The sequence below is a fragment of the Pleurodeles waltl genome, chromosome 8 (assembly GCF_031143425.1).
Source record: "Pleurodeles waltl isolate 20211129_DDA chromosome 8, aPleWal1.hap1.20221129, whole genome shotgun sequence".
In the NCBI taxonomy this organism is placed as follows: domain Eukaryota; kingdom Metazoa; phylum Chordata; class Amphibia; order Caudata; family Salamandridae; genus Pleurodeles; species Pleurodeles waltl.
In genome coordinates this window covers 1,515,448,151-1,515,463,786 of record NC_090447.1, presented here as the reverse complement: position 1 = coordinate 1,515,463,786, position 15,636 = coordinate 1,515,448,151, and the positions used below count along the sequence as shown (strand labels likewise).

Genomic DNA, 15,636 nt, shown 5'->3' with positions numbered 1-15,636 from the left:
GGTGCGATCTCACTCTTGAACAGCTTTTTAAACAATATAATGTAGCACTGCAGATTGGATTGAAATTCATTGTGTATTTCAGATCAGATAGTGAACAGCTATGGTTACAGATTTACAAAAAAAAAAAAACATTTGCAATGCAATGGGTCTTGCGTTTGTTCGAGTTAGAGCTATTGGCTTTGTAAATTTCTAACTGGACTTTTGCCATAAGTGAGCCGATTCAAAGCGCCATGAGTGCCAAGGAGAGACACAAAAAGGAAAAAGAAGCTCGCTCGCAGTCATACGTATCAGCAAAAGTGCAATTATCCATGTAACAGGGTTGACGGCCAATGTGGTAACAAAACTGCCCCAAGGAGGGACAAACGTAAAGCATTTACCAATGATAAAGGATTTTTGAAAGGCAAGACCATGAAAGAGTGATAGTGATGGACGTGCGGTGGGCGCGGCTAAAAGCCCACAGAAGATTACAACAGGCCAGAGCGCTTGCCCTAAAAAAATTAAAAAAATCTTGTGAAGTGGAAGGGACAGTGCACTTGTGGATAAACAATCACCATATCTACCACAAGAGCACCAAAAAGTACCAAAAATGAATTTACCAGTTACCTTTTTTAGTTTGAGCTGCGTCTTGAGCTGGTTGTGGAGTTCAGTAGGGTGCAGGGGTGCAGACACTGGGGGAACATGCCCAAATCCTGGGAACGAGGTGATTGTCCTCTGTACGGTACCCACAGAGGATCGCATGGAAGAATGAGCAGAACGAGGAACAACTACTTCACCAGGTTTGCTGGAAACAAATATGATCTCATCATCATCATCATCTGGAGCAGTGGATGCGACTCCTCCACCGCAAGCTTCCTTCTCGACTGTTGTACCTTTCTCCACTGGAATGGCAGTATGACACTTTGCAGCACTGGTGGGAGGGCATAGGCCAACCCCAGCACTCATAGTACTGGCTTTGGGGATCTTCAAGTCTGCTTTGGGCTGATCCTCTCCAGACAAACTGCTTTGACTCGGGTGCTCTTGGCCTGGTTTCTTAGTCTGTGTGCTATCTTTTAAAGTCACTTGGCTCTCGTCACTGCAGAGTTCTCTCTTTGGTTCACTGGTCTTGCCATTCTGACAGCTTTCCCCACTTGTAGTATGTGTTTTAAGTTTCAGTTCCAACTCTCTGGAAGCACTGTGCTTGACAGCTGCTAAAGGGTCTCTGTTCTTTTCATCTGCAGCTTTTTCTCTGTGCTTATTAACAATCACACCTTCTGCCCTAATGTCCTTGAGTTTTTCCTCTAGCACACCATGATCTGTAGAGTCCTTGCCTTTGCTCCCTGTCATACTCTGTTCTACTTTGGGCCTGACTTCAGCATCACTGGAAGCAGGTGGTTTGTCCCCCGAACATCTAACATGGTTCTTGGCTGCAGTTGTGAATTCATTTTCACGACTTTTCTCCTGTGAAATATGTCCATCTTTCAGGATCAGCTGCTCGTGCAGTTCCTTTCCTGATCTTGTTTCTTCGACAGGGTCCATTCTCTTCCTTTCATGGTTTTTTTTCACCTTCATGCCCACTGGCAGCTCTTGCTCTCGCCGACAGTCTGACGAGATCTTCTCATCCTCCATAATACGGTCCTTGGCTTTCTGTTTCTCCTCTACCATCTTCCTTTCCTGACGCTCTTCATGTACCTGCTTCCACGCAGAGGGCTCCAAGTTCTCGTTCAGGATCTTGAAAGGGTTTCGCTCTGGTTTGGAATGTAACTGATTCGTGAGAGCCTGCTGGGATTTCTCATTTCGTGGCAGTTCTCTGGGCTTTTGACCCTGCAAGGATAATATATAAATAAAAAATAAAAAAAGAAGCAGAAAAATAAGATTAATGTTATGGCTTCCTCATCTAAGTCACGGAGCTTAAAGACCCCTATGTTTCAACATGTATCCAGTTATTCTATCAACAAAAAAAAAAAAAAAACATTAAATAAATAGAAGTAAATTTGCACTGCTGGTCATGACAGACTTAGTAATTTGACAATGGAAGGGGCAAGTCAGAGGATAGGGACACTGATTGTAGGAGACACTAGATACACCACTTTCCTAATCCCATCATTTGCTAGTCTTAGTCACATATTACAGCAATCATCCCCAGAACAATTATTCAGTTTATTAGCTTTTGTGTAATGCTGCATGCCAAATTAATGAGGTTGACAGTTAACATTAGGGTATTAGAAGCTATTTAGCAATCAGATGACAGATCTCCCATTACGCATTTTTTGCATCAGTAGCTTAAGAGCGCAGGTGGTAATTATTTGTCAGTCGTCAAGAGTGATGAGTATATACAATTTTTTTTTTAAATAAAAAGTCTCTTGAACACTAACACACTGAAGGCTGCTCTGATATGGTTTCTTTTCTTAGTTTCAAACCTGGTGACGCTGTGCTCCTTAAGGTTCACTTGAAGGTATGCGAAAAAAGATTTGGTGGTGGTTAGGCCATGAGAGTAAGAGAAGGCTTTCTTGGACTACTAGGGCAAATTGGTTGACTGAATACCGGTGAGGGAGAGCTAAGGGTGATAAGAGGTTTTCCATGCGGACTACATTTGGCAGTGGCCACTAGGTTGCTCCTAGACAATTGTGCACTATCCTCAACATTTGGGGCGCTTCTGCGCTACCGGCCAGGGGTCAGAGACTCCGTTTCATACAGCAAAGAGGGCGGAAGAGGGATTTGTGCAGGATGAAAACTTCCAGAAGGAGGCATACTTTCATGGATAATGAGACGTCTTTTTTCAGGGGTTGTGTCACGTCAGGTGCTTTCATTTGAACTCTGTTTAAACAGAAATACCAGCCATTTGTTCATATTTTGAGATTAAATAAGAGCTGAATAAACTGAGTAAAATCCACTGCATTATTCCCAAAGCTGATTATGGGCTCATTTAGAACGCTCTAAAATAAATTTGAAGTGAATATTTTCTTCAATTTGTTACATCATGTTTATATTTGTAGAAAGATAATGGCAGATTTTTCCCTTTTTTTTTTTTTTTTTTTTAAGACTAACTTCCTAGACATACCATCAGTCACGACAGTAAATTTTCCAGGTGGAAACATTCTGGCAAAAAACAGCACAACAGAAAAGCTTTAACTAGACATGCTGCAGCGCGTTTTCTTTGACATTCCTTTGAGGTGCAGAGAGACGTAGAGAGCTGTACCGGTTGTGGCTGTCCTCCTTAAGGACCATGCAGTTATAGCCCAGCAGTGGTCTGAAGTGTGTTGAAAGAAATGCCCATGTTCTTGGGAGTATCTGTAATGGGAGCAGGAGAAATGCCCGAGAAGCAGACGGTCAGCAGTAGGCGGATGCAAGGTTCTTGGGCATCAAGAGTTTCAATACTATATGCAGGCTGCCTCTGTGGTTCCCACTGTCCTGTTCGGTCAGCTTTAGAAGAACATGCATTAGGCACAGATCACACCATCTTTCAGGCTGGAATGTTCCCGATCAGTGAATCGGTGACATTTGTAATTTGGCATAGAAAATGTGCAAGATTCAAAGTAAGATCTCTTTTGGAGTTCAACTGTGGTAAGGGTGCCTCTTCAGAGCCAATTTTATTTTTAGCTTTTGGCAGTGCCATGAGAAGAGAAAAAAAAAAAAAAAAAAAAAACTCAAAGATTCCTGCTCACTTCATTAGTTCTTGCAGAGTGTTCCGTTACTGTGCATCAGTATCAAGATGCCCGCAAGGATTAGTATGCCATACTGCTCAGAGTTACGCTGAAGATGTCAATTTTTATTTGCAAGATCACAGGTAACCAGTGCAAACCTTTGGTTACACTTACTTAGCTTAGTATTAAAGGATTCTTCTGTCATTTTCTGGGTTAGGGAAAGCTTTAAAAAGCTCTCAACAATAAAATTATGGGAGGAGGGGTAATGTAGGAGTGATGCTTAAATCGATCATCAAGACTGACAAACAACACGAATCTAAACGTGCAACGCTCTCCGAAGCATTGCAGATAAGCTCACTATGAGGTCATGGAGTTTCTGAAAACTAGTGTTTCGCCGAACAATGTTGATTGGCAACACAGACAGAACATCACAGGAAGGAAAGGAATTGGTTCATGCATATAACGAAAGGTTGTTGAAGGCGTTCAAAACAATTCAGTGGTGTGGAAACTACCCCGACCGACCATGCAAGCCCAATTGATAAGGCTCTTTTTTGTTTTGGTGCAGAATCTCTACAAGGACTAGGAAGTTGAGCGATACAGGCATCTTCCCTTCTGCATCACTGTGGGGAGACACATTATGAAGGGGCCGATAGAGGAGTCCATTGAACTTTCCTGTCGTGCACATTGCCTCATTTGCAACAAGCGGAGGAAAGAGGGCGATATCAGAGAGGAAAGATGATGGATGAAAAGAGGAGGCAGAGTATTGGATGAAGGTGCACATGCTGATGGTACTTGGTCCTACATCAGAGATACTGGCTGCAGTAATGCTACTAGTTGTGTTACTTTGGTCACCTAACTGGATCACAATGATTGGGACACTTCCAGTTTCACTCTGTGCTGCTGCTGTTGAGACCTTGCTGGGGGCACTCGAGGATGGGCTCTTTGCTGGTGGGCAACTTTTTAAGGGGACGTCTATGGAGCCACTGATGGCGAGACAGGATTGTGCAGATCTACCACTGGATTTTAAGGTGCTCTCATCTCCCTAGGTCTGTTCCTGTGACTCGCATGACAAGCAAGGATGTCAGAACAAGCATCAGTAGTCTACCGTACCATACACAACCAGGGCTGATAAATGCATAAATGTATGCATGTGCACAAGGTTGTACTGTGCCATGTGGTGGAAACAGGCTGGGACACTTAAAGTTAGTGATAAATTCATAATGGGTAAAACATGCAATTAGTGGAAATATGCAAATTGTTCTGTATACCTGCCACGGCAAGAATTTCAATGCATCATTCATCAATATGCAACAGTAACGCATGCACCATGCAGACATCTGTTGATGGCCCTTCTGTCCCTCAGACTAGAGTGGCAGATGAGCAAGGTGAACTGGGCAGGACTTGTGGCACACCGCAACATGTTGTTTCAATGTGAACCTCCCTGATCACAACCACCAGGTGAAGTGCATCCACTAATGCTCCAACAGGATGATGCATTTTATTAGTAGCTATGTGACTGAGAAGGTGGTTAGTATTCTTTGACTGTCACTTAAGGTTTTTCATTCTAGTGAAGGTGCTTGACAGTCAGTGGCCACTGTATACACATTCTCTGACACGCACTCCCATTCTCAATGGAGGTGCACATATGCTGCTCTCATCTCTTCATTTTGGATCCTCCACTCCAGGGACCTTCACTGATGAAGTATCAAGGATGGTCCTATTCTTGTTTCTCCAGACGGTGCCGGATGACCACCACCTGCCATGCTTTCTCATTTCCCCGATCGACAACTCGCTCAATTACATAGCGTTGTGAAGTTTGGAGCCTCTTCGATGTCCTCCACTTCAGGTGGATTTGTACAGGTCCCAGGCCCGGCTCTCACCGTGTTGCTGCACCACTCTTACTCCCTGCTTTTCCACTGATTTCACCAGTTTCTCCTTGCTCCCAACCCCCCCTTTTTATGTGTGCCAGCACCTCAATACACTCACAGGTGTATTGCCGTGCTTCATAAATCCCTGACTGACTTTGTGGCATCTTCTTGTCAGGTGAATTTTTCAGTGGCATCTTTAGCACGATGCGGCCCACTAGACAACTGTAGTGTCTTACCACCTCCAGAGCCCGCATCTCCAGCCTAGAACCTGTATTGCCTAATCTTACTGCGTTTGTATGTTGGGGGTGGCCATCATTCAAGATTTTGGCAGATTTCTGATAGCGATGTCGGAGTGATGTTAGAGGATGGCAATGAATTCAGTTTCTCCTATTTTGGATACTTTGGGCACGCAAAACAGTTTCCTGTCCACTCACACACAGGGAGGAGGCCCTGGTATGCTTTGGGGGACATGCGGACGTCTTTCTGTGAGCTGCTGTGGTCACTCCTGCTTTTTAGGGATCATATTTTTCAATCCAGAGACTTCCAATGCCTGAAAACAGGTAGTTCCTGGGGCCCAATTACAACAGACCCTTTTATTTCACAGCCTGTTAAAATCTGTGTTTAAGGGGTCAGAAATCTAAGTTCGGCGTACCTTCTCATCCAATGATAGGGCATGATAAAGCCTGTACCCCCAATACATTTCAGTATGCCAGCCCTGCCAGAATTCAGTGGGATAAAAATAAAAAGCCCAGTATTTACTAGGACATATAGAGATGTTTGTGTCATAAACACCAACATCCAAGTCATTCTACTGAACACACTAAAAACCCTAAGCAGGAGGAATTTATAGAACCCAATAAATTCAAAACCCACGTTAACAGAATTCTATCAGGTGTAATACATTTTGGATACCCTAAAGGGCACTCAATCTGTCTGTGGGGATTCACGCATGCACTATTTATCAGAAAATGTAAATAACAACTTAGTTGGAATTTAACATCTGCAGTGTTGATTGGTCAGATTTTATAATATGTAAGAAATACAGATTATGTGGGACACAGAAAAAAAAAAAAAAAAAAAAAAAAAAAAAAAACACACCCTTCATCAGCATTAATTAGTGCACACGTTACCAAACTCAGTGTAATCTGAATTTACGAAACGGGAAAGATTGGCAGTTTTTACCACCAAATTCATAATCAATGCCTTAATGTTCTGGAGACCACAAGTTAGAAAAGATTTAAAGTAAACAAGACACCCGCGTTAGTGACTCACATGTTTTCCTAAATTCAGGGCAGGTGCACCCCACAATCAAGTAGAAAGCAGCGAACGGCCCAGAGGGTGCCTTATACTCTGATTTTGACCCATGTTTGCGGACAACCCCTGGTACTTGTTGGAAATGTTTGTGACCGAGCAAGGTTTGTGTTTTTTTTTTTTCCATACTAAAGTGTGATAAGGAGTAACAAGCAATGGGTCATCATAGTTTAACTGAGGCTTCTTGCTTGCGTAAATATAGATGGTAAAAGTTCATTTTGTGAAAATAGCAATTCAAGTTTAGTTAAGAGTTCAGAGAGCAAGACTTGCTGAAAAAAAGAAACAAGGGCTGTTTTTTTCTTCCTCCAGGGTTTGACTAAAATCCAAACAAAAGCATATCCAGCTTTGCTGTTCTTTCTGGAATATGCACCCTTTCATCCACCATCAAGCCATCATGACTAATGCCCCACCTTATCTTGCATACAAGCTCACAATCTCCGGTGGTTCTTGGCACACCCGCAGCCAGGACACCATCTGACTGCAGGCTAAAAAATAAAATAAATACATCCACACAACACAGCCGGCCTTTTCCAAATATCCTCCCAGGGTTTAGAACAATATTGTTGTATCCATCTGGACCAGCCCAATGCTGCTTCCATTTAGAAAAAAAGATAAAGCCTTGTCTCTTTAATTAATACTACATCATAATGAATTAACTGTCCACAACACAGGTCCCTCTCCTATTACTCGTGACTTAATGTCTTTGATCATGTACAGCACTTGTCTGCACTGATTATTTTATATATATATATATATATATATATACACACACACACACACACACACTTCAAGACGGCAAGGACTGTGGGCACATTTAGCAGAGTATATCTGAATTTCATGTACTCCAACACAGCTCAAGGATGTAGTATATCTAGGATCACTAGGGCTCCCTTCAGAAAAAGATGTGCTTTGATGCTAAAAACTCTAAGTGTTTGGAAAACTCCAGACTAAAAGACCTATCGGACATCAAAATTCACAAAATCGCAGCCCACTGGACGTGGTAATGCCACCCGCCCACAAATAGACTAAAACCCTGCATCACAAGTGAAACTCAAATTCCTGTCTAGACGAACACACCAAAATGGCAAGCAGAGGCACCACCAGGGTATAGAGATCTAAGAAGCTATGCTGATGGGAGACTAGGTGTTACACAAATCCAGTAACATTAGAAAACCTCACATCAATAACGGTCTATTGGCAGACTGGCTTAGGTTTGAACAGGAGAGAGGAGAAGCACTGTGTATTTGAGGCTTTTTCTGGTTTGCAAACATAAACCCAATAGTATGGTCCCTCCCTCCCCCACATAAAAACAAAGTGGGTGGGGGTCAAAGCAGAAAATATCGTGATAAGGCACATGTGGAATGCGAGAACAAGCCACTGGAGGCCTCAAAAGGGAGACCGCAATACAGAATACAGCAAAATAAGAACAGAATGTAAAGAACAGGATGTCAAAGCAACAGAGATAAAGAAGGGACAAAGATCTGATTTATCATAAAGCAGACAGGAAACAGGCATACCTGCCAAGGAATGCGCCCACACCACCGGACACCATCTGCTTTACTCTTCACACACCGATAATAGAGCCTGGTAAGAAACAGAAAGGTTTCAATCACACAGACGAGACCAGAATACTCACCCACAACAGAGGCTCCTAAAACTACCCACCACCTGAACTTACCCTGAACACTGATCCTTAGGTTTGGTTCCTTCTACAGGATCATATACTTAATAGTATAATCCTCAGTCTCCAGGAGAGGATATTGTTTGCTTAGAGAAGTCACCAGGCAAGCAAGCCTTAAGTACCATGATAGTAGCCTACAAAACAGGTCAGCTGACTAGCCTTGGGACACTTTATTTTCATAGTAGCTGGGAGATGGTGGTTTAACACCTCAACACACAGAACTATCCAGTGTATCCATGCTGAAGAATCACAGATATAAAGATTTTAACATAAAAACTAACACTCATGGGGAAATGGCAGTTTTGAAAATCCAACAATGCCAATTCTTCATACCCCAGCACATTTACGTTGTCCTAAGGGACTGCACGCCGCCTTGAGTTAGCCTTGCAGTGATTTAGAGTTAAGGCTGGGTGAAATGCACTATACTTTAAAAACTACTGCAGTCTTGTTAGAGATTCTGGGATTAAAATGCAGTCCAACTTGTAAATATATATCCTCAGTATTATTAAATCAGCTTCCTAATAAAGAAGTTTGAAACCAAAGTCATTGTATGAGTCAGAGACGCTACACAAACAAAAGATGTGTATTTGGGGGGAAAAAACGGCACTGTATCAGTAAAAAGCCCATACAGAAAGCTGGGAAATTGGTATTCCCTAATTAGCAGGATTTAACCCCAATACAAAAAGGTTTTTTGCCAAATTGCACAGTAAAATCAAATTAAAGGGACCTTGACCTGCCTTTCATGAAGTATGATGGATGTGAACATATGTTTGTTGGCACAAATGTCTTCTGTACTTCATGGACAAGATGTGCCGTCATGTCAGTTTACTTTTGCGTGGCCCCGACAATTTTGTAAGCTTACAGGAGGTGGGCTTTTTTTTTTTTTTTTTACTTTGCTGTTTGTCACCAAAGTTTTACTCCAATTAGAGGGAGCACCAATTCAGAGTGTTCGTGGCTAAAGGTCCGCAGCCTCTCGATTCAGATTATTCAGCGATAGGTGATATTTGTGGTGCAGCGTCACTAGCCACTGTACACCTGTAGGAGTAATGCCTGCTGGCCCTCCAGGCTACTGGTCCCCATAACAGAGGGCTCTTGTAGAGGAAGCAATGGCAAGGACAGAAAGCAGCAGTGGAAATGAGAGAGGGAGGGGATTGCTACTCTTGCTCTAGATTAAGCCTAAATCTGAGAATCCAAAATGTAAGAGTCTACTGCGGCTCATAACCTTTTATGGCATAATTTATGAAGAACTCTAAGCCAAAGAGGATATTGCTTTGACTCATACTGGTTTCTCCCTTGTGCCTAGGCAAAGCTAGGTGTCCGACAAGCTATAACGAGAGCTAAGCATGTCAGGGGTTGCTTTCATTAATTCAAGGTTGGCTCGGATTGTTTTTGTTACCAATCTAATCTAAAGCTGCAAACCGCACCTGGAGTGATATGTCATTTTTCAGCTCAGCATGGATGGCACTAGCTAATCCTATGCTTAAATACTCTGCTGCAAAAATTGCACAAGACAGTCAAAGCTCAGCGTGGATAGCACTATACTAATCCTATGCTTAACTCTGCTAGAAGGACAGACATTGAGGAGAGGTTTGAGTGTCGGTGGTGTTGTAGAGTGCTCCATATAAAGCAGTTGATCTGCATCTAAAATTTGAACAACCCCGGGTTTCCCATTTCCTTTTTTGAATGATTTATACAGCACTCTAAGCCTGAAAGGGAATTGCTTTGATAAACATAATCACATATACACAGACAATACAATTAGGGCTCAGTATAATACAGTATTAAAAATGGGTATTTTAAATATAAATGCAAAAACATAATGACAGGGAAAATGGAATGCAATACCCAGGTCGACCTCTAATCCTGTTCAGGTGAAGCACTGAGCCGTATTTGATTAGTAAATAAAGAATGAATGGCTGAGTTATAAGTGAGAACAGAGCCTGTGAACAGCGGGTGAGATCATGGTATGCACAGTCTTACAGCATGGGTCAAAGGAGCTGGCGCGTCAGTCTGCACTCATGGCAGGCCAGTGGATCTTAGCCAACAATAGCATCTGCATTTTGAGATGGAGGTTCTGATACAAACTGTTCCAGGTACTTGTTATGCGTGATTGCCTTTCACATACTTGACAGATGAAAGATCAATCCATGGAACAGAACAAGTAATTATAGGCTTCAGAAGCAGACATGTTCACATTATGAAAGACCTGAAATTGTGCATCTGTCAATTAGGTTGACTGAAGTAGACCTGGCAGTCGCCAGAGAACACACCGCCCTCTGTTTCTACCCTCCGTTCCATTAATGGTGAAAGTGGCCCAGCTGGCAGGATAGAAAGGACCTCAGACCCAGACAGTATTTTAGTGTGTTCAATGGTTCTTTCATTTTCAGCCTTCAGTGAGAAGAGTCCACATGAAGAGAAGACATTTCCCACTCCAGAGATAAAGGCAAAAACCTGTAAGGATGATCGTGTGGACCCCTTGATAAATAATTCACATGATACACACAGACAGGAGGGTGCTAAAGGCAGGTCTCACTTGTCACTAAGAAAAACAGCTTTCCTTCACCCAAAACCGCAGACTTTTAGAATATTTCTGGATCAACAGGAGCCTTTGCCAAGGAGAAAAGCTGGAGGAGGTGTACTGCCCCTTGCTGTGTGCGCTTTGCTGGATTGGCCAGCAGTTGCAGCTTCTGCCTTAAAGAGGACAAATACTGGACTTTGCTGTGCATCCTGCTTGTGAAGATTCTCCAAGGGCTTGAACTGAGCTTGCCCCCTGTTCTGAAGTCTAAGGGCCATCAAAGACTATCTGCCAGCACCTGGGCTCTCTTGCAGAGACTGCTACCCTGCCAAGTGGTGCCACATCCAGTCCCTGGGCCTTTGAAAAGAGAAGATGGTGAACCGAAGGTGAAAATCCACACCCCTGAGCAGAGCGGCAGAAAAATCGATGCATTACCGTGGGGGGAAAACGCGACAGCACCCCTGAAATTGACGCATCGCCAGCTCAGGGTGGATTAATCTCTGCTGGGAGTTCAGATTTTCTATGCCTCATCCCTGGGCACCAAAATCTTCAACATCACCGCAAGGACCTGAGGCTGCTTGTCCAGAAACCGGCACATTGCTTGCCTGGTGGAGAAAGAACCGACGCACTGCCTCACTTGCGAATAATGGATTGACGCATTGCTTGCTTTTCCGACGCACGCGCGCCCATGCTGCTTTATTTTTGACTCATACCAGATACTTCGTGCTCAAACAACGCACTCATTAATTTTTATAGATTAAGACTCTTCTTACTTTAAAAATTCATAACTTTGCTTGTGTATGTTGGATTTTGTCATTTTGGTCTGGTTTGATTTAGATAAATATTGGCTATTTTTCTAAACTGGTGTTGTGTCCCTTTTGTAGTGTTTTCACTGCGTTGTGTGTGTTGGTACAAATACTTTACACATTGCCCTTGAGATAAGCCTGACTGCTTGTGCCAAGCTACCAAGAGGGGGGATGGGGGGAGAGTGAGCATGGGTTATCTGAGGATTGCAACTCCCTTACCCTGACTAGAGTGAGGGTCAATGCTTGGACAGACTGCAAACTGACTGCCAACCAGAGACCCCATTTCTAACAGTAACCAATCGGTTCTACCTCTCTCCAGAACTATGGAAAGCATTCCGCTGCCTCTTCAAGCTAGATTAAAATTCACACAAACCCCCCCCAAAAAAATAAGCAAAGCCCCCAAATAAATACATGCAGCTCTCTTGAAAGACTGGTGCCCAATTAAGTCCAAACAGTGGTAAATAAAAAGTAAGCTCTAACAATGGGCACATTATGTTCGAACCAATGCTCTGACAACAGAAGGTTTCTTGCTTAATGCGGCCTCATGCAGGGGAGCTGGAGAAGGAGGGAGATACAAGACAATTTAGCTGTAGGCAGAGAGCATTCTATGCAGTATACAATCACACAGCATGCCTAAATACCTCCAGTTTACATTATGACAGTTTAGTTCAACTATGCAGGGGGCAGACTGTGACCCCATGTACCTTTGACACCCTGAGACCCACACAAAGGACTAGGAGTTTGCCACCTACTTGTAGTCTCCTCGTTCCTGCTGCTTGACCAATGCCTGGAGCTCCACAAGAAAGTTAACGTGCTGAAGGCAGTGAGAGGCTGGAATGCTGCAAAACATAAGAAGTGGACATTAGCACTGACACTCACTAATTAGTCTAAAATCAATCACTGCTAAATGCAGTTCACATCATTACTGCAGATGACGTGGTAACTATCACAGGTTGAATGGTGTTGGTGCGTAATAATAAAAAAAAGAGCCCAGGGATAAATGGAGGAGGAGACTAACCCAAGTGCTAGAAGTGAAAGCTTGAGATGTCAACGATGGAGCACATAAGGTTTCCATGATAATTTTACATAGTTAAGAGAGGTGAAAGACTGAACTAAGATGAAGGGGTGATTTACTCCCCGCCCTTCCAAATGAGGACTAGGGCTTGACATCCATGGAAACTAAAACCCAATACTATTCAGTCAAAGTATGGGACAAGGGGAGCTACAGGTCTCTGCTTCCAGTGTCATACACACTGCACAAGACAGTGCAGGCAACACTAGGTAGCATCTAACTGGCATCTCTAGCAACACTGACGGAGAGCACCTAGCTGGAATCTTAAAAGGCATCAGTGTACAGCATGCACAGGACATTTTCAAGCATGTGAAAGGATAGCACCCAGCTGGCATCTCGGGGAATATCAGTGGATGGTATTTAACTGGTAACGGACAGAATTTAGCTGGAACCATTGAGTACAAGTTGGTCCTCACCTATACCCTTGGTGCATGCCCCACATTTTTAGTCCTTTCAATAATGCTATGCCTCCTGGCTGAACCATTCAGAACTTGGTACATCAACACCCATAGTGTTCATTTGCAGAACTGAGGGAGTCCGTTTACTCATTTCCCTTGCTGGGCACAGCCAGGTTGTCACCAGAAAGCAGCACACCATCCTTAGAAATGCTTTGGACTCAACCAGGGGAAAATGCTTTTTAGGGAAGGGATGGCACAGTCACACTCTTACTCCATCAGCCAAACTGAGACTCCCAACAAGGACATTTTATTCAGATAAGATTCATGCTGGGCGAGGGGAGAACTGGTGGGAAGCAGACATTCCTAACACCTTGTGGGAGGTACTGAGGGGTAGACATGTCAAGCAAACAGCTTGCCTGAACGACCTCTACAGAAACTAATCTAACATGGTGATCAGCGATCGTAATACAATAACCAAGCTGGCCATTTGATCTCACAACACATGCATTAATGTGAAATACAATGGACGATGTTACACAAAACAAGTACAATAAGCCAGTAAGAATGGGCTTCAAGAGCTCTGTTATGAGGACATACTCAACAGGCAGTGTAAATCCACAGGGAGAGTCAAGCTTTGCAGCACAGACGTAGAAGCTCTTGCCTTTGTTCGGCCCATCACGAACCCCTGTCTTCAAAAGGCAAAGAGATCCTATAGCAAATTAAAACAAAAAGGAGACAGGAATGTAATTTAAGCATCCTGCATGCATGAAGCTTCATGAAAGAACACTGAAGACATCTTCTCAATTATAATAGTCAATGTTTTCCATTTAAATTGATAAAGAGTGCAGATCATCATTATTGTTGATTATCTTTTATTGATAAAAAACAACTTTTCATACAAAAAGGTTCAAACTGTAGCCAATAACTCAACTCACATACTGGCTGACTAGTTTAATCACATCCCATGCTGCTGAGAAAAGGGGTTGGCAAAGCAATGGCATATATCCCTTGATACTCCTCTCCCTGTTCTGTAAGCTGCTGCAATGAATATGATGCCACAAAGGGGGTGTAGGAAAGTACCATCTTGCCTGGCATGTTACCCCCATTTTTCACTGTATATATGTTGTTTTAGTTGTATGTGTCACTGGGACCCTGGTAACCCAGGGCCCCAGTGCTCATAAGTGTGCCTGAATGTGTTACCTGTGTAGTGACTAACTGTCTCACTGAGGCTCTGCTAATCAGAACCTCAGTGGTTATGCTCTCTCATTTCTTTCCAAATTGTCACTGACAGGCTAGTGACCATTTTTACCAATTTACATTGGCTTACTGGAACACCCTTATAATTCCCTAGTATATGGTACTGAGGTACCCAGGGTATTGGGGTTCCAGGAGATCCCTATGGGCTGCAGCATTTCTTTTGCCACCCATAGGGAGCTCTGACAATTCTTACACAGGCCTGCCACTGCAGCCTGAGTGAAATAACGTCCACGTTATTTCACAGCCATTTTACACTGCACTTAAGTAACTTATAAGTCACCTATATGTCTAACCTTTACCTGGTAAAGGTTAGGTGCAAAGTTACTTAGTGTGAGGGCACCCTGGCACTAGCCAAGGTGCCCCCACATTGTTCAGGGCCAATTCCCTGAACTTTGTGAGTGCGGGGACACCATTACACACGTGCACTACATATAGGTCACTACCTATATGTAGCTTCACCATGGTAACTCCGAATATGGCCATGTAACATGTCTATGATCATGGAATTGCCCCCTCTATGCCATCCTGGCATAGTTGGCACAATCCCATGATCCCAGTGGTCTGTAGCACAGACCCTGGTACTGCCAAACTGCCCTTCCTGGGGTTTCACTGCAGCTGCTGCTGCCAACCCCTCAGACAGGCATCTGCCCTCCTGGGGTCCAGCCAGGCCTGGCCTAGGATGGCAGAACAAAGAACTTCCTCTGAGAGAGGGTGTGACACCCTCTCCCTTTGGAAAATGGTGTGAAGGCAGGGGAGGAGTAGCCTCCCCCAGCCTCTGGAAATGCTTTGTTGGGCACAGAGGTGCCCAATTCTGCATAAGCCAGTCTACACCGGTTCAGGGACCCCTTAGCCCCTGCTCTGGCGCGAAACTGGACAAAGGAAAGGGGAGTGACCACTCCCCTGACCTGCACCTCCCCTGGGAGGTGTCCAGAGCTCCTCCAGTGTGCTCCAGACCTCTGCCATCTTGGAAACAGAGGTGCTGCTGGCACACTGGACTGCTCTGAGTGGCCAGTGCCACCAGGTGACGTCAGAGACTCCTGCTGATAGGCTCCTTCAGGTGTTAGTAGCCTATCCTCTCTCCTAGGTAGCCAAACCCTCTTTTCTGGCT

The 15,636-nt window shown here is 43.8% G+C and overlaps 1 protein-coding gene across 2 annotated transcripts in view; it reads right to left on the bottom strand.

The window, feature by feature from the left end:
• The window catches only part of TTF2 (transcription termination factor 2), a 175,292-nt gene that overhangs the window by 150,987 nt on the left and 8,669 nt on the right, over positions 1-15,636 (bottom strand). For both annotated transcript variants that reach the window (XM_069202809.1, XM_069202807.1), the window contains exons 3-6: positions 13,869-13,980; positions 12,554-12,640; positions 8,317-8,383; positions 604-1,800 (exon numbers count right to left, since the gene is read on the bottom strand). In XM_069202809.1, coding sequence (XP_069058910.1) covers positions 604-1,800; positions 8,317-8,383; positions 12,554-12,640; positions 13,869-13,980 — 1,463 coding nt within the window. The remainder of the gene's footprint in view (positions 1-603; positions 1,801-8,316; positions 8,384-12,553; positions 12,641-13,868; positions 13,981-15,636) is intronic.